This window comes from Balaenoptera physalus (genome assembly GCF_965194825.1).
Source record: "Balaenoptera physalus genome assembly, chromosome: 2".
Classification (NCBI taxonomy): Eukaryota; Metazoa; Chordata; class Mammalia; order Artiodactyla; family Balaenopteridae; genus Balaenoptera; species Balaenoptera physalus.
Window position 1 is genome coordinate 5226985 of NC_138883.1, and position 24267 is coordinate 5251251.

General features: G+C 58.2%; 1 protein-coding gene across 9 annotated transcripts in view; it reads right to left on the reverse strand.

The window, feature by feature from the left end:
• Positions 1-24267, reverse strand: part of EVL (Enah/Vasp-like) — a 161827-nt gene that overhangs the window by 4001 nt on the left and 133559 nt on the right. For 3 of the 9 annotated variants that reach the window (XM_082450307.1, XM_082450305.1, XM_082450308.1), the window contains 7 exons: positions 21014-21077; positions 17307-17362; positions 15389-15618; positions 14517-14638; positions 10835-10895; positions 670-736; positions 184-241 (listed from right to left, as the gene is read on the reverse strand). In XM_082450307.1, coding sequence (XP_082306433.1) covers positions 184-241; positions 670-736; positions 10835-10895; positions 14517-14638; positions 15389-15618; positions 17307-17362; positions 21014-21077 — 658 coding nt within the window. The other 6 variants (XM_082450304.1, XM_082450303.1, XM_082450309.1 and 3 more) reach the window with 5 other exon arrangements.

Sequence of the window (24267 nt, forward strand, 5' to 3'; positions counted from 1 at the left end):
GACTGACCCCCGCCCCCATGCCGGTACAAGCCCCAGGCCTCCTGGCCCCGGATGGCCTCCCTGGCTGCAGCATCCTGGCCCCCCTGCTTGGCCGCCCTGGGCACAGGCAGGCCTCCCTCTTTAAGGACGCTGGGTGCGGCCCCGGCTCAGGGTGATGCCCGGGGGTGCGGGCCCTCTACTCACCGTCGATGATCTCCTCCTTCACTTTGTGGAGCTCGCGGACCACCTCCTCGAGGATCTCCTGGTGGGAACAGAGCCTCAGAGTGAAGGGACAGACAGCAGAGGAGAAGTGGCCTTGATCGAGGGGCAGGGGCAGCGCCACAGCCCTCACCCCTGCCCACGTCCCCCCGTGTTCTCGGCTCCCTCCCCAAGCCGGGGAAGGGTGTGTGAGTGGGAGATGGGACACCCGCCCACGCCTCAGAAATACTCTGGAGGAGCCGGGGTGCCCGGAAAGGGAAGCCCCCGATGCGGGCCGGGAGCGCCCAGAGCCTTTTCCTGGTGAGGACAGGACGGGGGGACCGACGCTGCGCGTGTCCCCTCCCCGACCGCCGGCTCCCGGACTGCTGGCAGCCGCATGTGGCCCTCTTGGGCGGGCCTGCCTGCCCACGCGCCCCGAGAAGTCCCCAGCCTCTGGCTCCTTCACAGCCTCTCCGGAAAGGACACACTCACCTGTTTCATCCGGTCTAAATCTAAGGCATCCAGGGCCACGTCGTTTACACTTCCCGCCGGCTTCATCCTGGGGAGAGGGCGGCAGGGTGCGGTCAGGTGGGTGCTGGGGCCTGGCAGGCGCCCCCCGTGCTGGGAGACTGAGCGGCGCCCCGGCGCCTCCCCGCTGCGGGCCCAGCCGCCCTCTCCCATCGTCCTTCAAACGCTTTCTGCTTTTACCTCTGGCCGCTCCTTAGCTACCTGAAAAGGACTCTAGTGCCCTGTCTCCACCTCGAGAGGGGCTCGTGGATACCGTGACCGTATTTCCCAACCCAAGAGTCAGGACTCGGGGTCTGCTGACTTGACAGCTCTCACACAGAAGCGGCCACGTAAGTGGACAGCGTCACATGCTGCCTCCCCTGGAAAGGGACCCCGATAAGCTGGTCCTCGGCGTGAGGGTCTACGTTCCTGGCTTGACGGAGGCTTGGGGAAAACCAGTAATGATGGCATTAAATACGAGACAAAATTGCAAAACTCTTAAACACTCATCCTAAATGCACCCACTTCTGACACAAACATGTGTCCCTGGTGTTGGTAACAGGCCCTGGTGTGTAATTACTTCAGGAAATGTCCTTGGATGTGGTTTTGCTCTTCTCAGGCAAAGGTTTCAGTTTTGGGGACTGTCCTTCTCTGACTCTTCTGCACTAAGGTTAGCTGGTTTGAAATTTAATGTTTCTTGCACACGAATCCTCCCTGGAAAATCTTGGCAGGGAATCCCCTGGCGGTCCAGTGGTTAGGACTTGCTGCTTTCAGAGCCGGGGCCCAGGTTCAATCCCTGGTCGGGGAACTAATATCCCACCAGTGGAAGAAAGGAGCGGAGGGAAGGACAGAAGGAGGGAGGAGGGGAGGAGGGGAGGAGGGGAGGAAGGGAGGAAGGGAGGAAGGAAGGAAGGAAGGAAGGAAGGAAGGAAGGAAGGAAGGAAGGAAGGAAGGAAGGAAGGAAGGAAGGAAGGAAATCTTAGCAAACGCTTGTCTATAACCACCTGGCCTTTCAAAGCAGGACCATGGTGCTGAGGGTACACTTTCTGGATCCACTTTCTGTCCCCACGTGGAGAGAAAGGCAGGTTCAGGGAAATGATGTGGCCAGAGCCAGCTGCAGGGATCGTGGACGTGACAGCTGGTGGACAGACATCGACCTGGCGGACTGGCATGGCTACCAGGGGCCACTGTACAGATTAGGTCCATCTGGGGAAGTCGAGGGCTGGTGTTCTCCACAATGAAGGAGAACTAGCATGAAAACTAAAGTGCTGGTGCAGCCGCGATGGAGAACAGTGTGGAGGGGTCTCAAAGAATTAAGAATGGCCCACATGAGCCAGCAATCCCACCTCTGGGTACACAGCCGAAGGGAATGAAATCACTGTCCCAGGAGACAGCTACACCCCCACGTTCACTGCAGTGTTATTCACAACTGCCATGACATGGGAACAACCCAAGTGTCCGCTGACAGATGAATGGAGACAGAAGATGTCATGTCTGTATCTATGTGCATGTGTGAGTGTATATACACACACGTGTACATATGTACATCACAGAGTTATATAATGGAGTATTCTGCCACAAGAAAGAAGGAAACCCTGGGCTTCCCTGGTGGTGCAGTGGTTGAGAATCTGCCTGCCAATGCAGGGGACACGGGTTCGAGCCCTGGTCTGGGAAGATCCCACATGCCGCGGAGCAACTGGGCCCGTGAGCCACAACTACTGAGCCTGAGCGTCTGGAGCCTCTGCTCCGCAGCAAGAGAGGCCACGATAGTGACAGGCCCGCGCACCGCGATGAAGAGTGGCCCCCACTCGCCGCAACTGGAGAAAGCCCTCACACAGAAACGAAGACCCAACACAGCCAAAAATAAACATAATAAATAAATAATAAAAATTTAAAAAAAAAAAAAAAAAAAAGAAGGAAACCCTGCCATTTGTGACAACATGGACATTATGCTAAGTGAAATAAGCCAGACAGAGAAAAACAAATGCTGCATGATCTCACTTATATGTAAAATCTAGAAAAGCCAAATTCAGAAACAGAGAGTAGACTCGTGGCTGCCAGGGGCTGCAGGGAGGGGCTCAACTGGTGGAGGTAGTCCAAGGGCACACACTTCCACTAATAAGAGGGGTACCCTCTTGGGGGTGTAACATACAGCACGGTAGCTATAGTTAACGATACTGTATCGTATGCTTGAAAGGAGCGAAGAAAGTAGATCTGAAAGTTCTCACCACACATGTACAAAAAAAGGTGACTGTGTGAGGTTATGGACGCGTTAACTTACCTGACTGTGGTAATCATTTTACAATGCATACATATATCAAATCACAGTGTTGTACACCTTGAACTTACACAACACTAGATGTCAATTATATCTCAATAAAGCTGGATTAAAAAAACCCCACTGAATGCTATGTAAATAAAATTTTAGTGGTCCAGTGCACAAACCTGGGTTAAAAAAGAAAAGAAAAAGAAAGTGCTCCTGCACCCCTCCTGGATGAACTCAGTAAATGTGGTTCTGACTGAGTCTGTAAGTAACTTTGGATGCGGAAAGAGGTCCAGCCCGAGATCCCTGGATCCGTCACACCCATCCTGTAGGTTCAAGTCCCTGTTCCAAGAGCAGTTTTCCGGTCACCCGGACAAACCACTTCACCTCTCTGGGCCTCGGTCCCCCGTCTGCAGACCTGGACAGTCCCCCCGATGGTGACCCCGACAGCTCCGTGAGCCCTGCGGCACCCGCCCCGTCTGTGAGTCTAGAGAAGCGCTCTGGCTCGCAGCCGGGGGCCCTCTTACGTGTGCGAATGCCCTAGACAACGCTCTTGCCCTGTGAGGGACGCCTGGCCACTCACAACTTGGCCGCCCGTCCTTACTCCACGACCAGGAAGCAGCTAGCTCTGCTGGGAGCTGCAGGTCAGCCCCGGCCGCCTCGCCTCCCCGGCTGCTCTGGCTCCCGCCCGGCTCCGGTCCGCCTCCCGCTTCACAGCCAGAGCGAGCTGCCCAGAGAGCGACTCCATCGCGGCGCCCTTTGCTCAGAGCTCGGAGACTGGGGCCCACACACAGAATAAAATCCACGCTTCTCACCGTGCGGCTCCTTCCTGCTCCTCTAAATGTGCCTCCCTCTGCCCTCCCCACGTCCTACCACTTGCTAGCCACAATGGCCTACTTTCTGTTCTTTGAACTTGCCAGGCTGGTGGCAGGCTCAGGGCCTTAGCACTTACCACTCCTTCAGCCTGGAGGGCCGTCCCCACAATCTCCACGGGGCAGGCTCCCTCTCACCCGGGTCAACTCAAATGCCACCTCTGAGAGGCCCACTCGCTAAAGCACCCCTGTCCCCGGCACCTTCCACCACGCGGCCCTCTATGTCTTCCCCAGAGCACCTCTCAGAACTCAGTTGTCTTATTTACGGGCCTTTCCAACAGGAAAATGAGCTCCTCGCAGGCAGGGACCTGCAGGGCCCAGCTCAGAGCCTGGCTGACAAAGGCCCTCCACAAATCCTGGCTGCCGCTGAGACCCCTCATCCCTGTTCACCCGCATCTGTCATCGCCATTCCTGCTGGGCCAGCTGGAGCTCTCTCTGGTCACCTTGTTTGATTTGGCAAGACCAGGCTCAAACTCCACCTGCTCTGGGATTTGGGCTGTTCCCCTTCGATTTGTGATGGGCACTGAAGACATTTCTTAGTACGGATTCTAGAAGCCTGCAAATTCAGGCCACACTTGGCCCATAGTTACTGTGTGACTGTCTCTCTGATTTTTGGGCGACCTCAGTTTCAAACAACCCATCCTGTTATCACATCAGCTTTTGGTTTGGGAAATACGGTCAGCGTATCTCTGGGGAAAAGGCAGAGGAAGGAGAGGAGGCGGGGTGCTGGGCCAGCCCCCAGGGTTCTGAGCTGCGGGATGCGGGATGCGGCCAGGGCTGCTGAAGGTTTCCCGTGTCCACCTGCTGTCCACACGTGGCCGCCCTGTGCGGGAGGGATGAACAGACCCCCCTGCGGCGTGGGGGAGGAGTGGAGGCTCGCCCGGTGTCACAGTTAGCGAGGCCAGAGCTGGGATTCGATCCCGGCTCCACCTCGCTGCCTCTCTGGACGGTCACTCCCCTCCCCTGGCCTCTGGCCCTCTGTCTAGGAGAAGACAGGCAGCAGCTGGCCTGCCCTGTCCCTGACGAAGCACAGGCCACCCTTTCCCAGAGCCGACTGTTAGATGACAGGACACGGGTGGGATCCGGGGTGTTAGTCATGGGCAGGGGACAAAGGAGGCCCCGGAGGCGGGGCTGTTCGGTACCTAGAGTGAGGCTGCGACTGAAGGGGGCTCTTAGCTTCGGGGCTCTTGGCCACAGACGGGGTTCTGCGCGGTGGAACGGAATGCAACAGAGAGGTGAGTTGGTGCCGTCGCCTGCCTGGGCCCACCGACCCGGGCGCAGGGCCGGCCTTCCCGGGGCAGCTCACCTGGACAGCAAGGAGGACACGGGCTTCTCCGCCGAGCTGCTCCGCTCCCAGGGCTTCCGGCCGGCCTCTGTCGGTTCACGTCACGGATGAAGCGCCTCAGAGCTGGGCGGGCGCTCAGTGGCCCCCATCCCGCAGCGTCCCGGGCAGGAGGCCCCACCCTTGCTCCCCCGTCACAGCTGAGACCCGGCTCCTTATTCCAGTCCCCTTTGGCCCAGGCGGCCCTGGCAGGGTGTAGACGGCCCTGCTGTCACCCGGCGTCTCCCCCCCTCAGGACATGAGCCTCTGTTCCCTCGACTCGGTTGACCTTGACTTGTGGCCTGGCTTCGAGTCCTCTCACCATGACCGGGTCTCTCCTTGGAATATGAGCCAACTGGTCAGGGAACCTCTTAACTACAACTTCTAGAGGCGACCTGTGACTCCAGCAGTGGGCCGAGCAGGGCACAGGAGGCGCCCCACCAGGACACTCTCAGGGCAGCCCGGGGTCCACGTTCGCTTTCAGGGGCCAGGCCCATGACCCACGTGCACCCCCTGTCCCCTGACTCCTTGGTTTCCCCCCGACACTGCAGCTGGTTCTTTCCCAACCTGGGCTTCAAAGTTGATTTGTCTTTCCTTTTTCTTTTTTAAGTGGTGTTAAACTACATTTCACTTTACTTCAAGAGATTTGTTGAGCTGGACAGAATTCACTGACTTTGCAGGATGAGCAGAGAGGCAGAAGGAAAAACCCCTGGGGCAGCAGGGGGCCAGCCACTCTGAGCTGAGCCTGGAGACCGTGCAGGCCGGCGGACCCACGCTGGGCCTGCGGGGCAGGGACGAGAGCTGGGACCACGTCCGGGGTCCAGGCATGCGGCCCGGAGGAAGCCACTTAGACACACTGAGCCTCAACCTCCTACACTGGGAAACACGTAACCCACCCACCGGGATGTGAGGTGTTCATGCAGTCACTCACCAAGAACCGTGGGGGCACTGCCTGAGAGGGAGAGGACGCGGACCACGGCCTCGCAAGGGAGGCAGACGCGCCAACAGAGTCAGGACGCTAGGCCCGTGTGGGGCAGAGCTGTGCCCCAGCGAGCAGCCAACACCTGGAGCTTCCCTCCACCGGCTGGCGGCGGGGGGGCCTATTTCCCCTCCGCCTCTCCCTACCCTGCACCGCACCACGTGCTCAGGAGCACAGGCCTGGCTCAGGGCAGACACCGAAATGTTGGACGAGTGACTGACTGCAGTGGCTTCTCCCCACCGTGGAGCCTCAAGGCACTCTTCTAATCGCATCCCCCCGTTGCAGAGCTCAGACTGGGGGATTTCTGAGCAGGGCTCAGGACCGCCTTGTCTGGCTGACTCCTCAGTGAGCAAGACGCACTGGTAATCACTGTAATGCGGGCCACAGCTGGCGTTTTGCAGGGAGCAGGAACGTGACGTTTCCGTGCTCCTCTTCGGAGCACAGGCCCAAGGCCGGGAACCTGAGACCCAGGGCACAATCTCCCACGCCACTTGGTAGGTGCCGGCAGGCCGGCTGGGAAACGCGAGGCTTAGACTGGGCGGTCTTTCCTCCAGGGTGCCCCTGCCCTGCTGAGGCTCAGCGTGGAGGCCGCGAAGATGGCGGGGAGCCCCCACCAGCGCAGCCTCTCTGCTCACCATCAAGTGAGGCAGTGGGATCAGATCGCCTTCCTGTAAGAGCCCCTCCTGTGCTAAGACCCCGTGCTGGTGCCGGCAGGGCGGTGCGCCTTACCTGAGGAGTTGGGGGGCTGGCTGGCTGCTCGGGTCCCTGGAGATGGAGAGGTGCTCGGCTCTTCCTGAAATGGAAGGGAAAGGCTCTGCCGTCGGCCTGCTTAGGAAGGCCGGCTGGGTGGGGGACCTCTGGGCCAGGTCATCTAGAAGACCTCAGTTTTCCAAATTAGCCAACGAACATATATTATTTTTATAATCAGTGAAACAACAAATACGATTCACCAATGAAAACCCCAGGTTGTGGTGGGGAGGTGGTCCACCCCACGGAAGTCAGGGAAGGAGAAGGCTGCAGGGAGACACAGTGGACGTGGCCTGGGCCCCGGGCCTGGCGCTGCCCACAGACTCACTGTCCCTCACGAGGCGCTGCCACCCCTTGTCCACCGGGACCTTCTGCAGCCCTGGGAGGAGCCCGCTTCCGGTCAGCCCTGCTGGTCAAGGCTGGGCACGGACACAGCCTGAGCCCTAGAGACCCCAGCACTTCACTGCTCTTTCACAGGAGAGGAGGAAGCGTTAAGAATTTAGAATGTAGGGGCTTCCCTGGTGGCGCAGTGGTTAAGAATCCGCCTGCCAATGCCGGGGACACGGGTTCGAGCCCTGGTCCGGGAAGATCCCACATGCCGCGGAGCAACTAAGCCCGTGCGCCACAACTACTGAGCCTGCGCCCTAGAGCCCGTGAGCCACAACTACTGAGCCCGTGCGCCACAACTACTGAAGCCCGCGTGCCTAGAGCCTGTGCTCTGCAACAAGAGAAGCCACCGTAACGAGAAGCTCGTGCACTGCAACGAAGAGTAGCCCCTGCTCGCTGCGACTAGAGAAAGCCCGCGTGCAGCAAAGAAGGCCCAACGCAGCCAAAAATTAAAAAAAAAATTCAGAATGCTCTAAAGGTTATTTCTAGCCCAACCAGCCTACAAGTTCATCAATGTCGCTGACCAGTGGTCCAGGCGGAGCCCCGAGCCTCCGGCCGCCCGCCCGTGCGCCCCACCATCCCCCAGACACGGCCGCTGCGCGTCTCTGTCCTGCACGCCCGCTCCTCTCAGAGCTCGGGGCAGATGCCGCCTGTCCTGGGAGCTCTCGCAGGGCTCTGGGCCCTGGTGCTCCGTCCCTGACCTCAGCACTTTCTTTATCAACAGTCGGCTTCTTGTGTCCTCCCTTGAACACAGAGGCCGTGTCCTATCCACCCAGGACCCCCGGCGCCTGGCCCCCAGCGGGGCCCCACGAAGGCGGCCCGCGCGTGTCTGCTCTGCCCATGGAGTAAGTCTGTGGCGACACTTGTAATGGAGGTGAGTAAGGCAGCAGTAATACAAGCTGATGTTTATTATCACACATATTTTGGAAAGATTCTACACTCGTAGGAAAATGGCATTTATTAAGTAATCATAATTCCTCCATTTTTCTCAAGCAAAACACATACAGTTGCTACCTGGAGCTTTTGACCAGAGACAGCCAGCCGACCTGACGAGACGGAGCTAGCATAATGCTGACCAAAGCCAAGAATCGCCTTCTGCCACTGCCCACGTCAACCCTGCTTCCCATCTGGTCCACCCGAGGCTTGGGGTGAGGGCTCTCGGATGCTCACGGCCACCTCCAGGGCCAGGACTCCAGGCTCAGCGCTCCAATCAGGACCCACCACGCCCACTCCACCTAGCGCGAGCCTGTGAGCGCCAGGACCACGACTGCTCACGCCTGGTCCCGCACCGAGAGCAGACCTGGCACCTGTCAGACCCATCAGGAACCCCCTACCCTGTATCTGCGCGGTGACTGAATGAACCCGGGAGTTGCTGGTCCAGGGGCAAAAGAATGTGCTAGGCGTGGGTCTCAGGACAAGTCTCCTGAGGGCTCTCGTTTAAAGAGTGGAATAAATGAAATTATATAAATCAACACATATGCGTGGGGACCAGGGCCCAGAGGAAACAGGCAAGAATGAAAGTCATTATGGGTGAAGTTAGAGTAACTGAAAAAAATCAGAAAGTTGTTTTTAATGTCATCCTATTATTATTTCAAAAACAGTTAATAAGAATCCTCCCTCCCAGCGCATGGGGCTCTGCGCCCACACCCCTGCCCCAGCTGTAGAGCCCCGAGGCTGCCAGCCCAGCGCCTGGGGGCTGTGTTTTCATGCCATGGAACACGTCCTTAGAGCAGTGACATGATTGGCCTGCGGCCAGCAAGTGGCAGAGCACCTGCCTGAGCCATCTGACTCCACATTTGGGGCGCCTTCCTTCTTTAACTAATGCTTGTTTCTCATTAATTATAAACCTAGTACACGTTCAATGAAGAGGATATGGAAAACACTGAAAAGTATAAAAAAGGAAAGTCAGAGAATTCCTGGCGGTCCAGTGGTTAGGACTCGGTGCTCTCACTGCTGAGGGCCCGGGTTCAATCCCTGGGCGGGGAACTCAGATCCCGCCAACCGCACACCGTGGCCAAAAAACAAAAAAAAAAAGAGAAAAAAGAAAGAAGAAAAGCCAGTCTCCAGTGTCTCCGTCCACGCGGCACCTGCTCTGGTGTGTGGAACTGCCCTAGCTCTGCCCTGGAAGAGGCTGCTCCCGGGCGGGCAGGGCCTCCTGACTGTGGGGGACCAAGGCAAACAGAACTCCCAGTGACCAGGTTTCTTAAAAAAGGAAAGAAAAGAAAAAGGGGAGTCAGAGGAAGAAAACTCTACCCTTGGGGTCAAAGATTTCTCCTGGGTCCCTGGGATTTGAAACCCACTCTTCCTGGAGACCAGGGAGTAGGGAGGTTGGGTATGGGGGCTGGAGCTATGATGGCAGGAACCGGCCGCCGCCTTTGGAGACCCGTAATTATTCCTGGGCTCCTGGCCAGACAGGCCTCTGCAGTTTGAGAAATTAGTGGGGAGTTAGCTGGATGAACGCCATACTCTGTGCACGGCGTGGGGACAGTGGAAGATGCACGCCTCGTCCTCACAGAGCTCACGATCCAGCAGGAGAGAGCGAGTCTGAACAAGCAAAAATGTGTGTGCTGAGGGCAGAGGGGAAGCTTGGTGGGGAGCGGGGCCCGGGGTCCAAGGCGTAGAGAGCCTTACTAGCCTGGAGGTCGGGAGCCTGTTTCTCAGGGAGTACTGTTTACGCAGTGAAGTGCAGGCCGAGCAGGAGTTAGCTGCTGGGGCCGAGGGGACTGCATGTGCCAGGCGGGGGGATCAGGGGAAGGGAGGACCGCTGGCAGGGCTGGAGCCCTGGGGTCACACCCGGTAAGCCTCGCCCTGCTGACGGGGGTGGCACGGTACCCTGGCGCCTGGTGGTTGTAATATTTCTTCCGTCTCCTGCCCCTGAGATGCAACCTGTATGCCATCTGTAGTTAAGGTCTAAACTTAGCCGTTTCAGTAGGAGTCTATTTTTACAGGGAAAGCTTAACACAGAGGGAAAGGGTGTTAGCCACCCTAAGTGACGGCGGGCGCTTGGAATCTGTGTGGATAGACTAGGCTCCAGGACCCCCTCGGGACAAGAGCCAGAGCGCCGGGTTCCTCTGCCCAGCTCACCTGCGGCTCCTGTTGGAATTGACGGACTCAAGCGAAGCCTTTCAAGAATAGAAATAATTTGAAAATAGTAACTGCCCTGGTCTTCAAGCAGACATTGCCTACTGAGATTGTACTCTCCAACCCCCGAGTCCCTTGAGGAGATCTGTCTGCTGGCCCCTCTGAGCTACTCAGCCTCCAGGCCTTTCCCTCAAGGCGCTCCCAGGCGGGTCCTGCCTCTCTCTTACCTGCCTTCCCTGCGAGGCTGCGAGCTCCAAAGCAGAGCAGTGTCTGCTAGATGCTCAGTGAGCACAGGCCTGCCACCCGGTGCAGCGGGGACGGACATGAGCGCCCACAGGCCCTGTCCCCCTGCACCACCCCCTCCTGTGTGTCCCCCTGCCCTCCTACAAATCACCCGGCGAAGTATCTACCACGTGTATGTCCAAACATGGTGTCCCGCAGGCCTGGTCTGTTCACACCTCTGGGGAAGCCGGGGTGGGCTGGCCGTGGGGTGTGCTTACCGTTTGGCTTTCGTCTTCCTTTTTATCAGCCGGTTTGTCTGTCTGGGAGGCTGCTTTTCTCCTAACACAAGGAGGGAGAAGATACAATCAGCCCTGAAGGTTTCCACACAGAGCAGACGCCGCCTCTGTGAGGACACAGCTTGGTGCTCAGAGACTCCTTGCCGGGGCCTGACCCCGGTTTCGTGTGAAGGAGGTGACTTGTCCAGGCACCCATCTGGCCCGTGGCGATGCCCGGGTGAGTGTCCAGGCCTTCTGTGCTGGTCCCAGGACCCTGGACACAAAACTGGTCTGGGCGGGGGGGTGGGGGGCACCCCATCTCTGTCTACAGCACCTGAAGGCCGAGGAGGTTGGTTGCACCCGGTCCAGGTCCCCGGGGACCTGGGCTCGGCCGCGTGGCCACTGTTCGCCCAGGACGCTCAAGGCCTGGCCACGAGAGGAAGGAGAGCTGCCCCCGCCACAGGTCAGGCTGGGGACATCCCGTCTGCAGGGCACCTGCGGGACGGAGGAGGACGCCTTTCCCTGTCACCCCAAAGCTCCTCCTCCCTCAGAGCTCAGCAGCCATGTCCTCCCCGACCTGGACACCACGAAGAGCGGCACGTGCGCAGGAAGGCAAGAACCCAACAGACGCCCTCTAGTCACGGCGCGCACCTCCCCGCAGGGCTGAGCCCCCTTCTCAGACACTCTGAAAACTCGCTGCTCTTTTCCGGCCTCAGTGGTGGCCTACCTCTGGCTCATTCCCAAATCCACACACATACCCCTTCCTACTCTCCAAAGATCCGGCCCTGGGGGTTCTCGACTCGGTGAAGCCACCAGAACACAAAGCTCTCAGAGCTCACAAGGTGAGCCGTCCGTCAAGGGGGTGAGGGCCACCGGCTGGCTGTCCCCGTCTAGGGACCGGCCCCGGGGGGCTCCTTCCTCATCTTCTCATCCCGGGAAGGACAGGTCCACCCACCCATGGCACTTCCCAGAAACCCGGGACTCATCCCCGACTTCTTCCTCATGGCACTGCGCCCGCTCAGTTCTGGCTCTGCACTTTGTTTCTGGGCTGTCTGGCCCGTCTTCACTCCCAACGCTGCGTGCAAGCACCACCAGCTCCTGCCTGGCCTGCTACTGCCACCGCGCCCGTGACATTCTGCTCCTACCCAGAGCCTGCGTTTAATCTTTTAAGGATACCCAGCAGACCAGGCCCCTCCAGGCCTGTGAAGATTCCCTGGGCTGAGTGTCTGTGGACACGCTCGGCATCGAGCAGCTCCCAGCGACACGATTCCCCCGCCTGGTCCACTGCCGGGACAGGCCTCAGCACCTGAGGAGGCAGCAACTCCGCAAGGACCTTTGGTCAGCTAAGCTCTGTTACTATGCTTGTTTGACAGATAAGAAAAAGAAGCTCTAATAAAAAGGAACGAAATGGGGTCATTTGTAGAGACATGGACGGACCTAGAGACTGTCATACGGAGTGAGGTAAGTCAGAAAAACAAATATCGTATATTAACGCATATATGTGGAATCCAGAAAAATGGTACAGATGACCCTGTTTGCAAGGCAGAAATAGAGACACAGATGCAGAGAACAAACGTATGGACACCAAGGGGAGAAGGGGGGTGGGATGAGTTGGGAGACTGGGATTGACGTGTATACACTAATATGTATAAAACAGATAACTAATAAAACCTGCTGTATGGCACTGGGAACTGCACTTCGCTGTACAGTAGAAACTAACACAACGTTGTAAAACAACTATACCCCAATTTAAAAAATAAAAAAAAAGGGCTTTAACAAGAGCCTAGCCAAAAAAAAATAAATAAATAAAAGAGACCCCAGAGAGCTCCCTGCTCCTTTCACCATGTGAGGGCACAGCAGAGAGATGGCCATTTATGGACCAGGCAGAGGGCTCGCACCAGACACTGCATTTGTCAGTGCCTTAGTCCTGGACTTCTCTAGAGCTGTGAGAAATAAAATTCTCTGTTTATAAGCCATGCATCATGATTTTTTTTTTATAGCATCGCAAACTGATTAAGAGAGAGAATTAGCTGTCTGTACAAAGTGGAAGTAGAGATCTTCTTAAAAAAAAAAAAAAGCAGCCCTCGAGCGCATCTCCTTGTAGGCCCCACCCAGCATCCTGCGCCGAGGTGGGCTTCAAAGAGCAGCGTGACTGCCCCTTGCCGGTCGTGCAGGGTGAGTGCTCTCGGTGGGCCCGGCTCTGCCACCAGCTTCTGGCGTCTCACTGGCTCCTGGCACGCCGGCCTTTTCCTGTTCTCAGAAACTTCCTCTCCTTTCGGTCTAAACCATCTAGGCCAAGCTGTTATTGGGAACGCACTGGTGTTGGACTTGGGGAGAGTGTGAACACTTTCTTTTTTAAAGAATCTTCTATTTTTATGCGAGGCCCCTCTGGAACGGAATCTAACGCACGTGCACACGGGGCTCTCCCCTCTAGCCTGCGTTCTGGTCCACCTCCTCCAGGTCCTGGGCTCTGGGGGGGTGTCCCAGCCTCTCCAGGTGGCGTAACTCCGCCCACCGCACCCACCTCCGCTCCTCCTCTGCACGGATCGCTCTCCGCTGCTGCCTCGGCCCAGAGGACGCGCGGGACCTCCTCCGTGAAGCGCCCCGGCTCCCTGGAGCTGCTCTGCACTGCGCAGCCGCAGTCGCCGGCTCACCTCTAGTCATGGCACGTGGACCCACCTGGCTGCTCCCCTCCCCCTGCGCCCTCCCTTGCTGGGCACACAGGGCCCTGGGCCGGCCCCGCCGAGATGTGCCAGACCAGCTACCTGCACCCTGGGGGCCTCTGTCTCCCCCGTGTCCTCGCAGGGCCGTGTGGGTTTACTGAAGACCCGGCACGGAAAGCGCTCGCCCGGGGTCAGCCGCCACGGGGGCAGCGGGAAGAGCCTGGAGACTGAGAGAAGGCAGGAGAGGTCACGGGGGAGCAAGGCCCCCGCCGTTGCTTTTCTTGGACAACAAGGAGCGTGCTGACAGGTGAGGCCCACTCCTGGGTCCTCTGGTCCCGGGTGAGCCATGGCCCTGGGAACCCCATCAGGGCATTCCCGCTGCCACACCACATATACAAGTAAGACCCAAGCTTTTGCGACCCTTCCGAGAGGGAGCTGTCTGATCTCTCCATCTGCTTGGGATTCAGTTGGGGAACAACCAAGAGCCGTAGTGACAGGCTGATGGCCTTGGGCAAGCTGGAGGCACATGTGCCGGTGAGGATGGAGGCGGAGGCCGCAGAGCCGAGCGTGATGGGGAGGGAACTGCTGCCCCGTCCCTGAGGGGTAACGTCCTCTGGGCTCCTGCCACCTCAGCACCCCTTCTCCTGAGTCCTCCGTAACGGCCCCCACAGGACGGGCCCCTTCATCATATGTTCACCGCTGGGAATACTCCTTTTCCCTCAGAATTTATCTCTGAAATGATCTCCAAATTTCTCTCTGCTCAGGACAAGGCTGATACATGGCAGATGTTTCAACGAATACTTGTTAAACTGAAATGAGGACGGATTTAGAGTTTAGAGGACTCCTTTTGGCTTGATGTCTCAGACTGACCCCTGGAGAAGGGAAAACTCGACGAATAGTCCCCCCTGCCTGGCTGAACCCAGGGGACAATGGGTCCTGGGGCCAGGCGAGGCTTCTCCTTTCCACTGCGGAACAGGAGCTCCTGACAAGTGGCTGGGTTTGGGGGAAGCCTAAACACTCACCTCTTGGCCAGCAGCTTGTTCATTTCTTCCATGAGGCCTCCTCCTCCACCCCCACTGCTCGCCCGGTTGGCGTCAGACTTCGAGGTCCCGCTGGGACTGGAGCCTCCGGATGCATCTTCTGGCTAAGGGGAGAGGACGAAGCGCTTCGGTCTGGTGTCCGTGGCAGGACGTCACTTGAGGGGAGACGGGGCCATGTGTGATGGCAGTGCTGGAAGGGGCCGAGGCCATCTAATCCCCCAACCCCACCTGATGGTGGAAGAGCTGGAGTTCAGAGAGCGACCGGGGCTGGAGGGTCACAGTTTGCAGGCACGCCCCAGGTTCGCTGGCTCACAGTCAGCACCCTTGCCAAGGCCAGCGTGGCTTGAGGAGGGAGGAGGCACAGTTCCGTATCCCAGGTGCTCCTAATCCCACAGCCACATGAACGGCCTTCTAGAAGCCCCACCTCCCAGGACACTGTGGAAGGCTGGGAGGGCCGGCTGAGCCTGAGGGAGCTGGTGGACTTAAATGCAGGAGACCCAGGGCCTGAGTCCAAACTGCAACTGATGACCTGCGTGCTTTGAACAAGCTGTTCATGCCTGCACCTCGGTTTCCTCATCTACGAGGGCAGAGATCTCCTGCCTCGCTTGTAAAGGACCAGCACCAGGTTACGTAACGGGAGGCACCTTACGGCTCACACGCAGCCCTGCCTGTCCCAGTGGTCTCAGTAACCGGGTAACTGTGACCGAGGAGGCGGGAGGTGCCATCTGGCTGGGGAGGGCGGCGCTGCGCTCCCCCCCACGGCCGGAAAGGGTCCGCCCCTCCGCCAGTTAGAAACCCGTCCCCCAGCCTGGTCCTCCCTGACCCCCCCGCCTGCCGGGGCCCGGGACACTTACCCGCGGGACTCTTCTCAGCTTGGCCCCAGCCAGGGCGGCGGCCAGGCCGGACACGGAGCCCTCGTCGTGGCTGGCGCCCTGGGCTCCTCCGGCTGGCAGGGGGGGCGGGGGAGGGGGGGCGGCCCCTGTGGGTGGAGGCGGGACAGGGGGTGGAGGTGGGGGTGGAGGCCCGCTACACGAGAGGGGGGCGCCGGCTGCAGCGGAGGGGTGCCCCGCTGGGAGGGTGGGTCCTGAAACAACAGTGGGCTCAGTGAGTGCCCAGCCCCCAGCGGGCGCCTCCCCGGGAGCAGGGACAGAGGGCAGCCTACTGCCCTGAGGGACGAGGAACAGCTCAAGGTGGCCTCTTCCAGGAAGCCCCCGCAGGATGCACCTGGCGATGTTCCTGTCTCTCCCTACATTCGGGGGCCGGGCTGGACCCAGCGTCACATACTTGCTTAACAGCCCTTGAGCTCCGCTAACTTTCTCTTGCTCAACTGTGGTCTTCCAGTGGGACAAGAAGCTCTTTGGTGGCACGAATTGTATCTTTTTTTCCATCTCTGTTTCTCCTCAGCTCCTAGCACCCCCCTAGGCATCAGCAATTGTTAGTCCCCAAGATACAACTGTGACTGCCCCTTGGCCTCTGGGGACGGCAGCAGGCAGCTGTGGGTCACAGGGCAGACCAGGGCATCTGTCCAGGAGCACTGCTGCGTGCTGGGCAGTCCCCTGTCCCCCGCCCACCATCCAACGCCCGAACCTCCGCTGCAGGCCTGGCCCTGTGCAGGGCGCTGGGGACAAACGGCCACAGGCTCCCTGCTCACGGTGCTCATGGCCTGGTAGCAGCAAACCAATCACACGGATGAATGCAGAACTGTCACTGCGGCAGGGTGACAAGTGCCACCAAGGGCAGGTGCACAGGGCTACCTTGGCCTGTGAGGAGGCGCTCCAACCTGACCAGAAGTCTGTGGAAGGCTTCCTTGGGGAAGTAATGACTGTGCTGGGACAGTACAGAAGAGCAGGAGTGACGCTTGGTGAAGGGTGAGTGAGTGCGAGGGAGGAGGAGGCCCTGCGGAACTGAAGGAGCCGCTGGGAGGGAGTACGCAGGGCAGCGGGTCTGCGGGGGCTGGGCCTGCACACCTGGAGCCCGTGCCAAGGACCCAGGTTGCTCAGGAGTGATGGAGAAGGGTGACCCGGTGACAGGGTGAGACCCGCATTGGTAACGCAGGGGTGGGGCAGAGCGGGGCAGGAGCCCGAGGGGTGCAGCAGCCTAGCTGAGAGGGGGCGGCACCGCCCAGCACCCCCACGAGCGAGGGCTTCTGCAACCAGCTGGGGCCCGGTGTACTCATCAGTAAGACAGGAAAACATTCACCTGCTTACTTCACAGGGCTCGAGAGAATTAAGCGAAACGAAGGACGTGGAAGTACTCTGTAAGTGATGAAGTCCCACACTTACTAATCCACATTATCCTTTCCCAGAAAACCCCTCTGCTTTACTGTGCTGAGTTCCAGTCACCGTTCAGGACTGAAGCCACCCCTCCCCTGGGGTCCTCTCTGACCCCCAGGGCAGCCGGGGCCCCCTCCATGTGCCTCCACCCCTGCACTGACTCGGTAACTGCATGCGCCCTGCGGTGATCCAGGGGCATTAGCCTGTGTCCTTGACTGGACAGTGGGCTCCCTGGGGCAGGGGGTGCCGCCTCGTTCACCGCTATGTCCTCAGCCCTTACTTAGTCCAGGGCCTGAGACACGCTCTACTCCGGGGATGAGTCGGGGGAGGCCCAGAGGCTGGACCAAGCTGAGCTAACCCTGCACCCCTGCTCCGTCCCCTCGCTTCCCCACGCTCACCGGGGCCTGTGCAGCCAGCGGCCGGCCGCAGCACTCCCAGCGGGCCCCGGAGCGCCGTCCAGGGGGGGCTGCCAGCGGGCAGGGGTGCGGGGCGCGCTCACCTGTGGCGGAGGCTCTTCTCTCCAGAGGCTCCTGGCGTTGCTGTTCCATCACCGGTCTGAAAAACAAACACGGCAGAGCGGGTCCGACCTCCTGCAGCGAGAGCAGCACGGCTCCGTGCCGGTGCCCCCGGGGGCTCAGCAACAAGCTCGCCTCGTCCCACCCTGGGCTCCGGCTGTTGGGCTTGCTGCCCCGCTTCCAGAGGCAGAGTACAGGGGAGCGCCAGCAGCCCGCTGAGTCTTAAGACGCCTGGGCAGACCAAGCTCTCCCCCAGGCTGGACAAGCGCGCCTGGCTTTTGGGGGCCTATGGCCACAACAGACTCGACCTCAGGGGCACCCACTCTTACCGCACCTGGCTCAGTTTCCTGGAACAACTGCCAGGCATCGTTGGCTGGGAGAGAAGCGGACACTAAGGCTACCCGTCCTCCTCCTTTCCCACTGATCCAGCTGCGGCCTGGCCTCCATCTGGAGGGCCATTTGGCTGCGCTGTAGTGCAGGGTCTACCTCTGCGGGGACTAATCTCCTAGCTCCTTGCATGAGCGGCCCTGGGTTGCTCTTCAAGGTTGGACGAGTGAAGACACTGACCCACAAACACATCCAGACAACCTGGGGCTGAGATGCTGGGGCAGGAGGGGCTCGAGGAGTCATGTGGGCCCGGGTGGCAGCAGGGCTTCAACTGCTGAGAGCCAACTCTGAAGGCCTGTAATGGGGCGCGGGGCTGAGCAGCGCTCTGACGCGGGAGGGTGCCCCAGGGCGAGAGGCTGTGGGCCATGCGTCTGCTCCGCTGGTTTACAGCGCACTCACGTCTGGGGCTGGGGCCGGGGTGTGCATGCAGCAGCTGCTCAGTATGCGCTTTGTGTGGAATAGCGACACGGGGCTGCCCAGCTGCTTTCACCTTGGAGGAAGGTCAAGTGGGACCCAGAGTTTACTGCAAGGTCATTTAGAGGTAGAGAGCTTTCTGGTTCCCGTTCTGGGATTCACTGGTTTGTGATTACAGGCAAGTCATTTCCCTTTCCTGGGCCTCAGATTCCTCTCCATAAATAAGCATAAGAACACCTGTTTCATGGGGTTCTTATGAGGATTATGCCCGAGATCTAAAAAATAATGAAAAAGACCCTTTTGACACTGAAGAGTCCCTACCTCACTGCTGGGCACCACGCAGTTCCTCTCTTTCTGGGCCCCCCTCCGTGGTGACTGCCAGGGATGCAGGGGGAGTAGGATCCCTGCTCTGCAGTTTGATGCCTGCGGTTCACAGACTGACCTCCCGGGGTCGCTCGGTCTGTGCACAGTCGACTGCAGACAAAACTGAATGGCCCTCTGCAGCCAGCGGCCTGGAACACTGGACTTGGGGGGCGGGGGGCGTTAGATAAAGTGCGTGGTGTTTCACCAGTTCTGAGAGCGCAACTCCAGGGTCTGTTTAGGACCCAGGCCCTTCTCTGGGTGGAGGCAGCCCTGGGACCTGGCACAGGGCTGAGCTGGGGCCAGTTCTGGTTCTGCTTCTAAGTTTTGCTTACTTTGGGCAAGTCATTTCTGTTCTCTGAGCTTCAGTTGGCTCATGTGAGAAACAGTACGGGTAGTAACAACCCCTGACGGCTAATGTGAGGATTAAAATGAGACAAAGTGTGTAAAAGCCCCTTGTAAACTGCAATATGTTATACTCCTGAGAGGCTAGAAGACAGGCCAGTGGAATTAATAAAAAGGAACCTCTGAGGTCAGGGGAACTGGTCTCGACCACTCGCTGCCAGGCTGCCACCTGCATCCACTGGACAATTGTGTTCATAGCAGCATTATTTACAATAGCCAAAATGTCAAAGCAAGAAACATAAGAAAAATGTGGTCTATACATACGACGGAATATTACGCACTTTAAAAAGGAAGAAAAAAAAATTTTTTTTTAAAGTTAGAAAATTCTGACATATGCTATGGCCTGGATGCACCCTGAAGACATTATGCTCGGTGAAATTAACTGGTCACAAAAAGACTTACTGTGTGATTCTGTTTATATTAGGTACACAGAGTAGTCAAATTCATAAAGACGGAAGGTAGGATGGTGGCTGCCAGGGGCTACGGGATGGGGAGGGGGGAGTTAATGTTTACTGGGTATAGAGTTTCATTTTATAGGATGAAAGAGTTATGGAGATTGATGGTGGTGATGGCTGCACAACATGAATGGATTTAATACCACTCAACTGTACACTTTAAAAATGGTTAAGATGGTAAATTTTATGTTATGTGTATTTCACCACAGTTAAAAAAAAAAAAAGCTTGTCACAAAAGGACAAATACTGTATGATTCCACTCACATGAGGTCCTGAGAGGGGTCAAATTCACGAAGACCGGGAGTACAGAGGTGCTTGCCAGGGGTGGAGGGGAGGGAGAATGGGGTGTTAGTGCTTAATGGGGACAGAGTTTCATGTTTGATGTAAACATTCTGTGGGTGGGTGATGATGCTGGTTGCACAACGACGTGGATGTCCTTAATACCACTGATCTGTACACTTAAAAATGGCTAAAATGGTATATTTGATGATTTTTAAAATTTTAAATAAATTGTTAAAAAGCAAAAAAAAAAGGAACCTCTCCAACCTGAGTCTGGGAAGCATATTCCCATCTTTCCTTCGTTAACACTGTTACCTTCAAACAGGAACTGAGGCCTAGAGCAGTAACTGGCCCAAGGTCACAAAGTACACCATGGCGGCCGGAAGGCGCTCAGAGCAGGGCAGAGGCTCGAGAAGAGAACCCCCTGAGAGCGTCTCAGAGCCAGGTGAGGGTGGGGATGTCGGCCTCCCCAGCTCCCGGTCCCGGGCTCTACCTGAGTCTCACCACAGGCCCCTGGAGGCACGCCCTCTCCCGCTGACCTGGGTGAGCACGCAGGCCCCAGGCCTGCCTCCACAGCACGGCTCCCACAGAGCCGGGACTCCAAGCCCCTCAGAGACGCTGAGTCCCCACCCAGGCGGCGCACATCAGGTTCAAGCCCTGGTGCTGCCTTACCTGGCAATGTGACCTGGGGGGGCTGCTCCCTCCTTGCCCACCACAATCTCTTTTGTAACTTCAGGACAATGGCACTGGCCCTTCCTCTCAGTTCTAACACTTAAGAAGCTCCTTGGAGGGGGCCGGGAGGCAGGGCGTCACCCTATGGCCCAAATCCCACCGGCGCTGCCTCCTCGGCAGGCTGGCCTAACGATGACTACGGCGCACAAAGTGCTCTCACAGCCTCTGCCTGCTTTAACCTCCGCCAGGAGGTGAGCAGGCAGGGGGTTAAGATCCTCTAGAGAGGCCGTGGCACCCACCCAGGGCATCCAGTGAGAGAGTGGCAGGACCAGGGCTCACGAGGCCTTCAGACAGAGCACAGGACGGGGTCAAGGACGGGCCTCAGTCGCACAGGCCTGGCGGGTCACGTCCGCCCATCTCCAGCAGTACAGCCTTGGCCACGTTACTGAATCCCCAGATGACTACCTCCTAATACACCCGGGAGGGCTGTGCTCAGTAAGTGAACGACACAGGACACTGCCAGGCTGATCACGAGCTGCAGCGTTGGCGAGCTCTCCCCCTGTGAAACCACACCCTCTCAGGTCACTGGCAAAGCAGCAATGAGCTGGCTGCCCTCCCTTTCTGGTCAGGCCTGTTCCCCCGCCCCCGTGTCTCTCTGGGAGTCCTGGCTGTGGCCACAGGTGTGTCCTCCAGGCTGGCCCTTGCTGCTGGGGGGTTACCTTCTCTGGATGTCCATCTCATCAGGAGACGGGCCATTCTGCACCTGACGCTGGCTGGAGGAGCCTGTGGGGCAGAGAAGCACAAGAGCGCAGCGGTTAACAGAGAAGAAAGGACCCCTGGGACTCCCTGCCTCTGCCCTCCGGTCCCACCGGAGATGGTCTCAACCGTTGGTTCTCAGCCCTGCAACCCCCTGTCCCACCTCATCCTCTCAGTCATCCCTCCTTCTCCCTTTCTTGCGGCTCTTGCCTTGGCGCCAGTAAAGGGGGTGCCATTTCACACGGCTCAGAACCACCCCTCCTCGCCTGACCCCTCTGGCCTCCCTCTCAAACCGCACTTGCTGTTGCCACTTCCTCACTTGCCACTGTGCCCTCAACCCTCAACATCTGGCTCCGGCCTCTCCATGTCCCACAAAGCTGTTCTAACTAAAATTTGGAATCACCGAACCCAGTAGATCCATTTTATTCCGCCTTTTGAGCAGGCGAATGACCCTTACAGCAGGTATGTGTCAGAGCCAGGGTTTCAGCACCAGGTCTGGGCCACAGCCTGTGCCCCTCACCACGATGTGACGCCCTCCTGCCTGCATCTAGGAGTCTGGAGGTGTGGGGTGGGCAGAAGAGGACAGAGCAACCGTGGAGCCTTCCAGGCCACATTCTGGCCCTTGACCCTGAAGGCAGGGCCCCAGAGCAGGCGAGGTCTGACAAGTGTACCTCCTGTTCAGACCGGGGCTGGTGCTGTGTTACATTCACAGGAAAATCAGGCTTTTGCTCCAATCTGAGAAGGAGCTGATTGTTCCTTCTCTTTGCCAGCTCAGGTGTCACTGGGGAACTGCAGAGTCACAGCAATGGGGGAGGGACTCTGGGCAAGCTGGCCTCGTGCCTTGTTGCCTAGACGGGGAAGGGGCCTTGTCTCCTCTCTAGGATGAGGTGCCAGCAATGCTCAGCGTACGACAAAATCCACGATGGGCAGAAGGCCTCTCCCACAGGTGCTTCAAACAGCTGAGAGATTAGCAGGGTGTCCCCTGGGTCAGGGGCACAGCGGCACAGAGAGTAACAGAATCTCAGAGCTGAAACAGGTCATCTGATTCTGGGGCAAGCTCCTGCCCAGCACAGGTGCCCTCCAGGCCGGCTCTCCTAGCATGATATCCGCAATGCAAGCCTTACCTCCCAAGGGAGCAGGTTCCTTCCTACACCGAGGTCCCAAATCTACCCACTCAGGAAGGCCCGATTTCCACCCCCAGGTGTGACAACACGGGTTGAATCCTTTTCTACTTTTCTATGCTTGACAGTCCTTTCCAAGCCGGAAGTTTGCTTCCATATTCGGCAGTGCCCAGTCCTAGGCCCCAGTATGGGCTTCAGTCAAGTTTTCAGTGAGCCTTGCTTTGCTGCTTCCGGACCCCTGTGTGGATGCTTCAGCTGGGGAAAGAGGAGGATCTAGATGGTGGGCAGTGGGCCAGCTGCTTGATGGGAGGAGGGCCCCCCAGCACCTGAGGATAAATTTCTCCCCTGGGTGGCCCTGCCTGACCCTGCCTTGCTCAATGCCAACTGCTGAACTCAGGGCCCGGGCAGGAGAGAAGATGCCTGCGTACTCTTTACAGAGGTGACTACATAAATATCTGGTGGCCTGGCACACAGTAGGTGTGAAATAAATACTGGTTTTCTTTTCCTGTCTCTAAACATGCTTTTTCTGCTTAACATAAAGTAACTTTGCTCTTTCTAAAAATTGGTTTTTCTATAAATATGTCCAGTATAGACATTAGAAAAATTTTCAAGTTTAATAAAGAAAAAACATTCCTAATTAAAAAAAAATGCATGGTGGAGAGGATCTCTTTTCTCTCCTACTCCGTGAGGCCCAGGCCTCAGGGCTCCTCCCCTCCTTGTTCTCAGGAAACCAGAGCAAGAATATGAGAACACTGCTTTACAGCAGTGTCAAGGCACTTTTCTTAATTTAATTTACAGTTACTTTAATTCTCACAACCCTACTGGACAGCTCCCAGGAAGGCTTGTAACAGGTGAGGGAACAGCCCAGAAAGGGTAAGTGACACACCTGTAAGCAGGAGAACCAGGCTCAGACTACCAGTAAAACGCCACTTTCTTAAATTCAATCGCACCGTGGTGTCGGCTGAGACCGGCCCGTAGGATGAAGAGTGCAGGTGGCAGACTGGCCAGAAGAGTCCCGGGTGAGGGGCTGCAGCCCTCAGACGGTGCCCAGGCTCTTCCGGGTGTCCACGCGGCGGACAGCGCCTCCCACTCAGCCCAGCATTTGGGGCTCAGGCCTGACAGCCGGACTCCTGCCTTGTTCCAAGACCCGGCCTCGGCTGCTGGGCCCGTGCCCGCGTCCGGATCTGCCCCTCTTCCGGGGCCAAGCCCCTGCCCCGGAGCCCCCACTTGGCCCCTGGTCTGAAGACGGGAGCCCACCCTCGCTCTGGCCGGGCCCCGCCAGCTGTCAGGACCCCCGCTGGCTGCCAGCTGCCACGGCGTGATCTGCGGAGGTCCTGCGCTTGTGCCCCTTGTTCCGCCCGCCGGCCTGGACTGCCTCCTGACACCCTCAGCCGGCCGGCCTGGTCCTCCTCAGGGTGGGAGGACCGGGCGGAGCCCTCGCTGCTCCCAGGGGGCTCCAGTCCCTGCGCATGAGGCATCTCAAAATGAGACGGCTGGAACTTTAGACACTACGGAGCAGGAAGAGACAACACTGGTTGTGTAAGGCCTCCCATTCTTCTTAACCTCAGAAAACGTGGGTATGTTTTGAGCTACGAGGGTCCTTAGCATTAGGTAGCACAGGCCCTCTGTCTCAGAGGGGAGGGGTCTGTCCAGGGTCGCGTCGGGCGTGCCTCCTTCCTCCTGGCCCATTCCACCCACTGGCCACGGTGCCCCCCTGGCAGAGGCGGGAGGAGAACGGGGAGGAGGCTCTGCCCTCCGGAACAGTCTAGAGCCTTTGGGAAACCTGGGCAGAGCCCATCCGTAGAGCTTCTTGTGTTGAGATCTCAGGGCGGGAGCGTCGGGCGGCTGCTCATCACTCCCGTCTGTCCCGCGTCCCAAGTTACTTCCCATGATTCTCCGAGCGGTGCAATCAGAAGTCAAACACGCGGAGTGTCCCGTGCCCGAGCCACCGCAGGCCGGCCCGCCCCCCAGTCTCCTTAGCTACCAAGTCCTCTGCTGCTGCGTCTGAGACCCCAGCAGAATCCACCTGCCTCTCCCTGCTCACGTGGCTGCCTCAGCATCTCTTCTGGACCCGTGCCTCAGTCAACCAAAGGGAC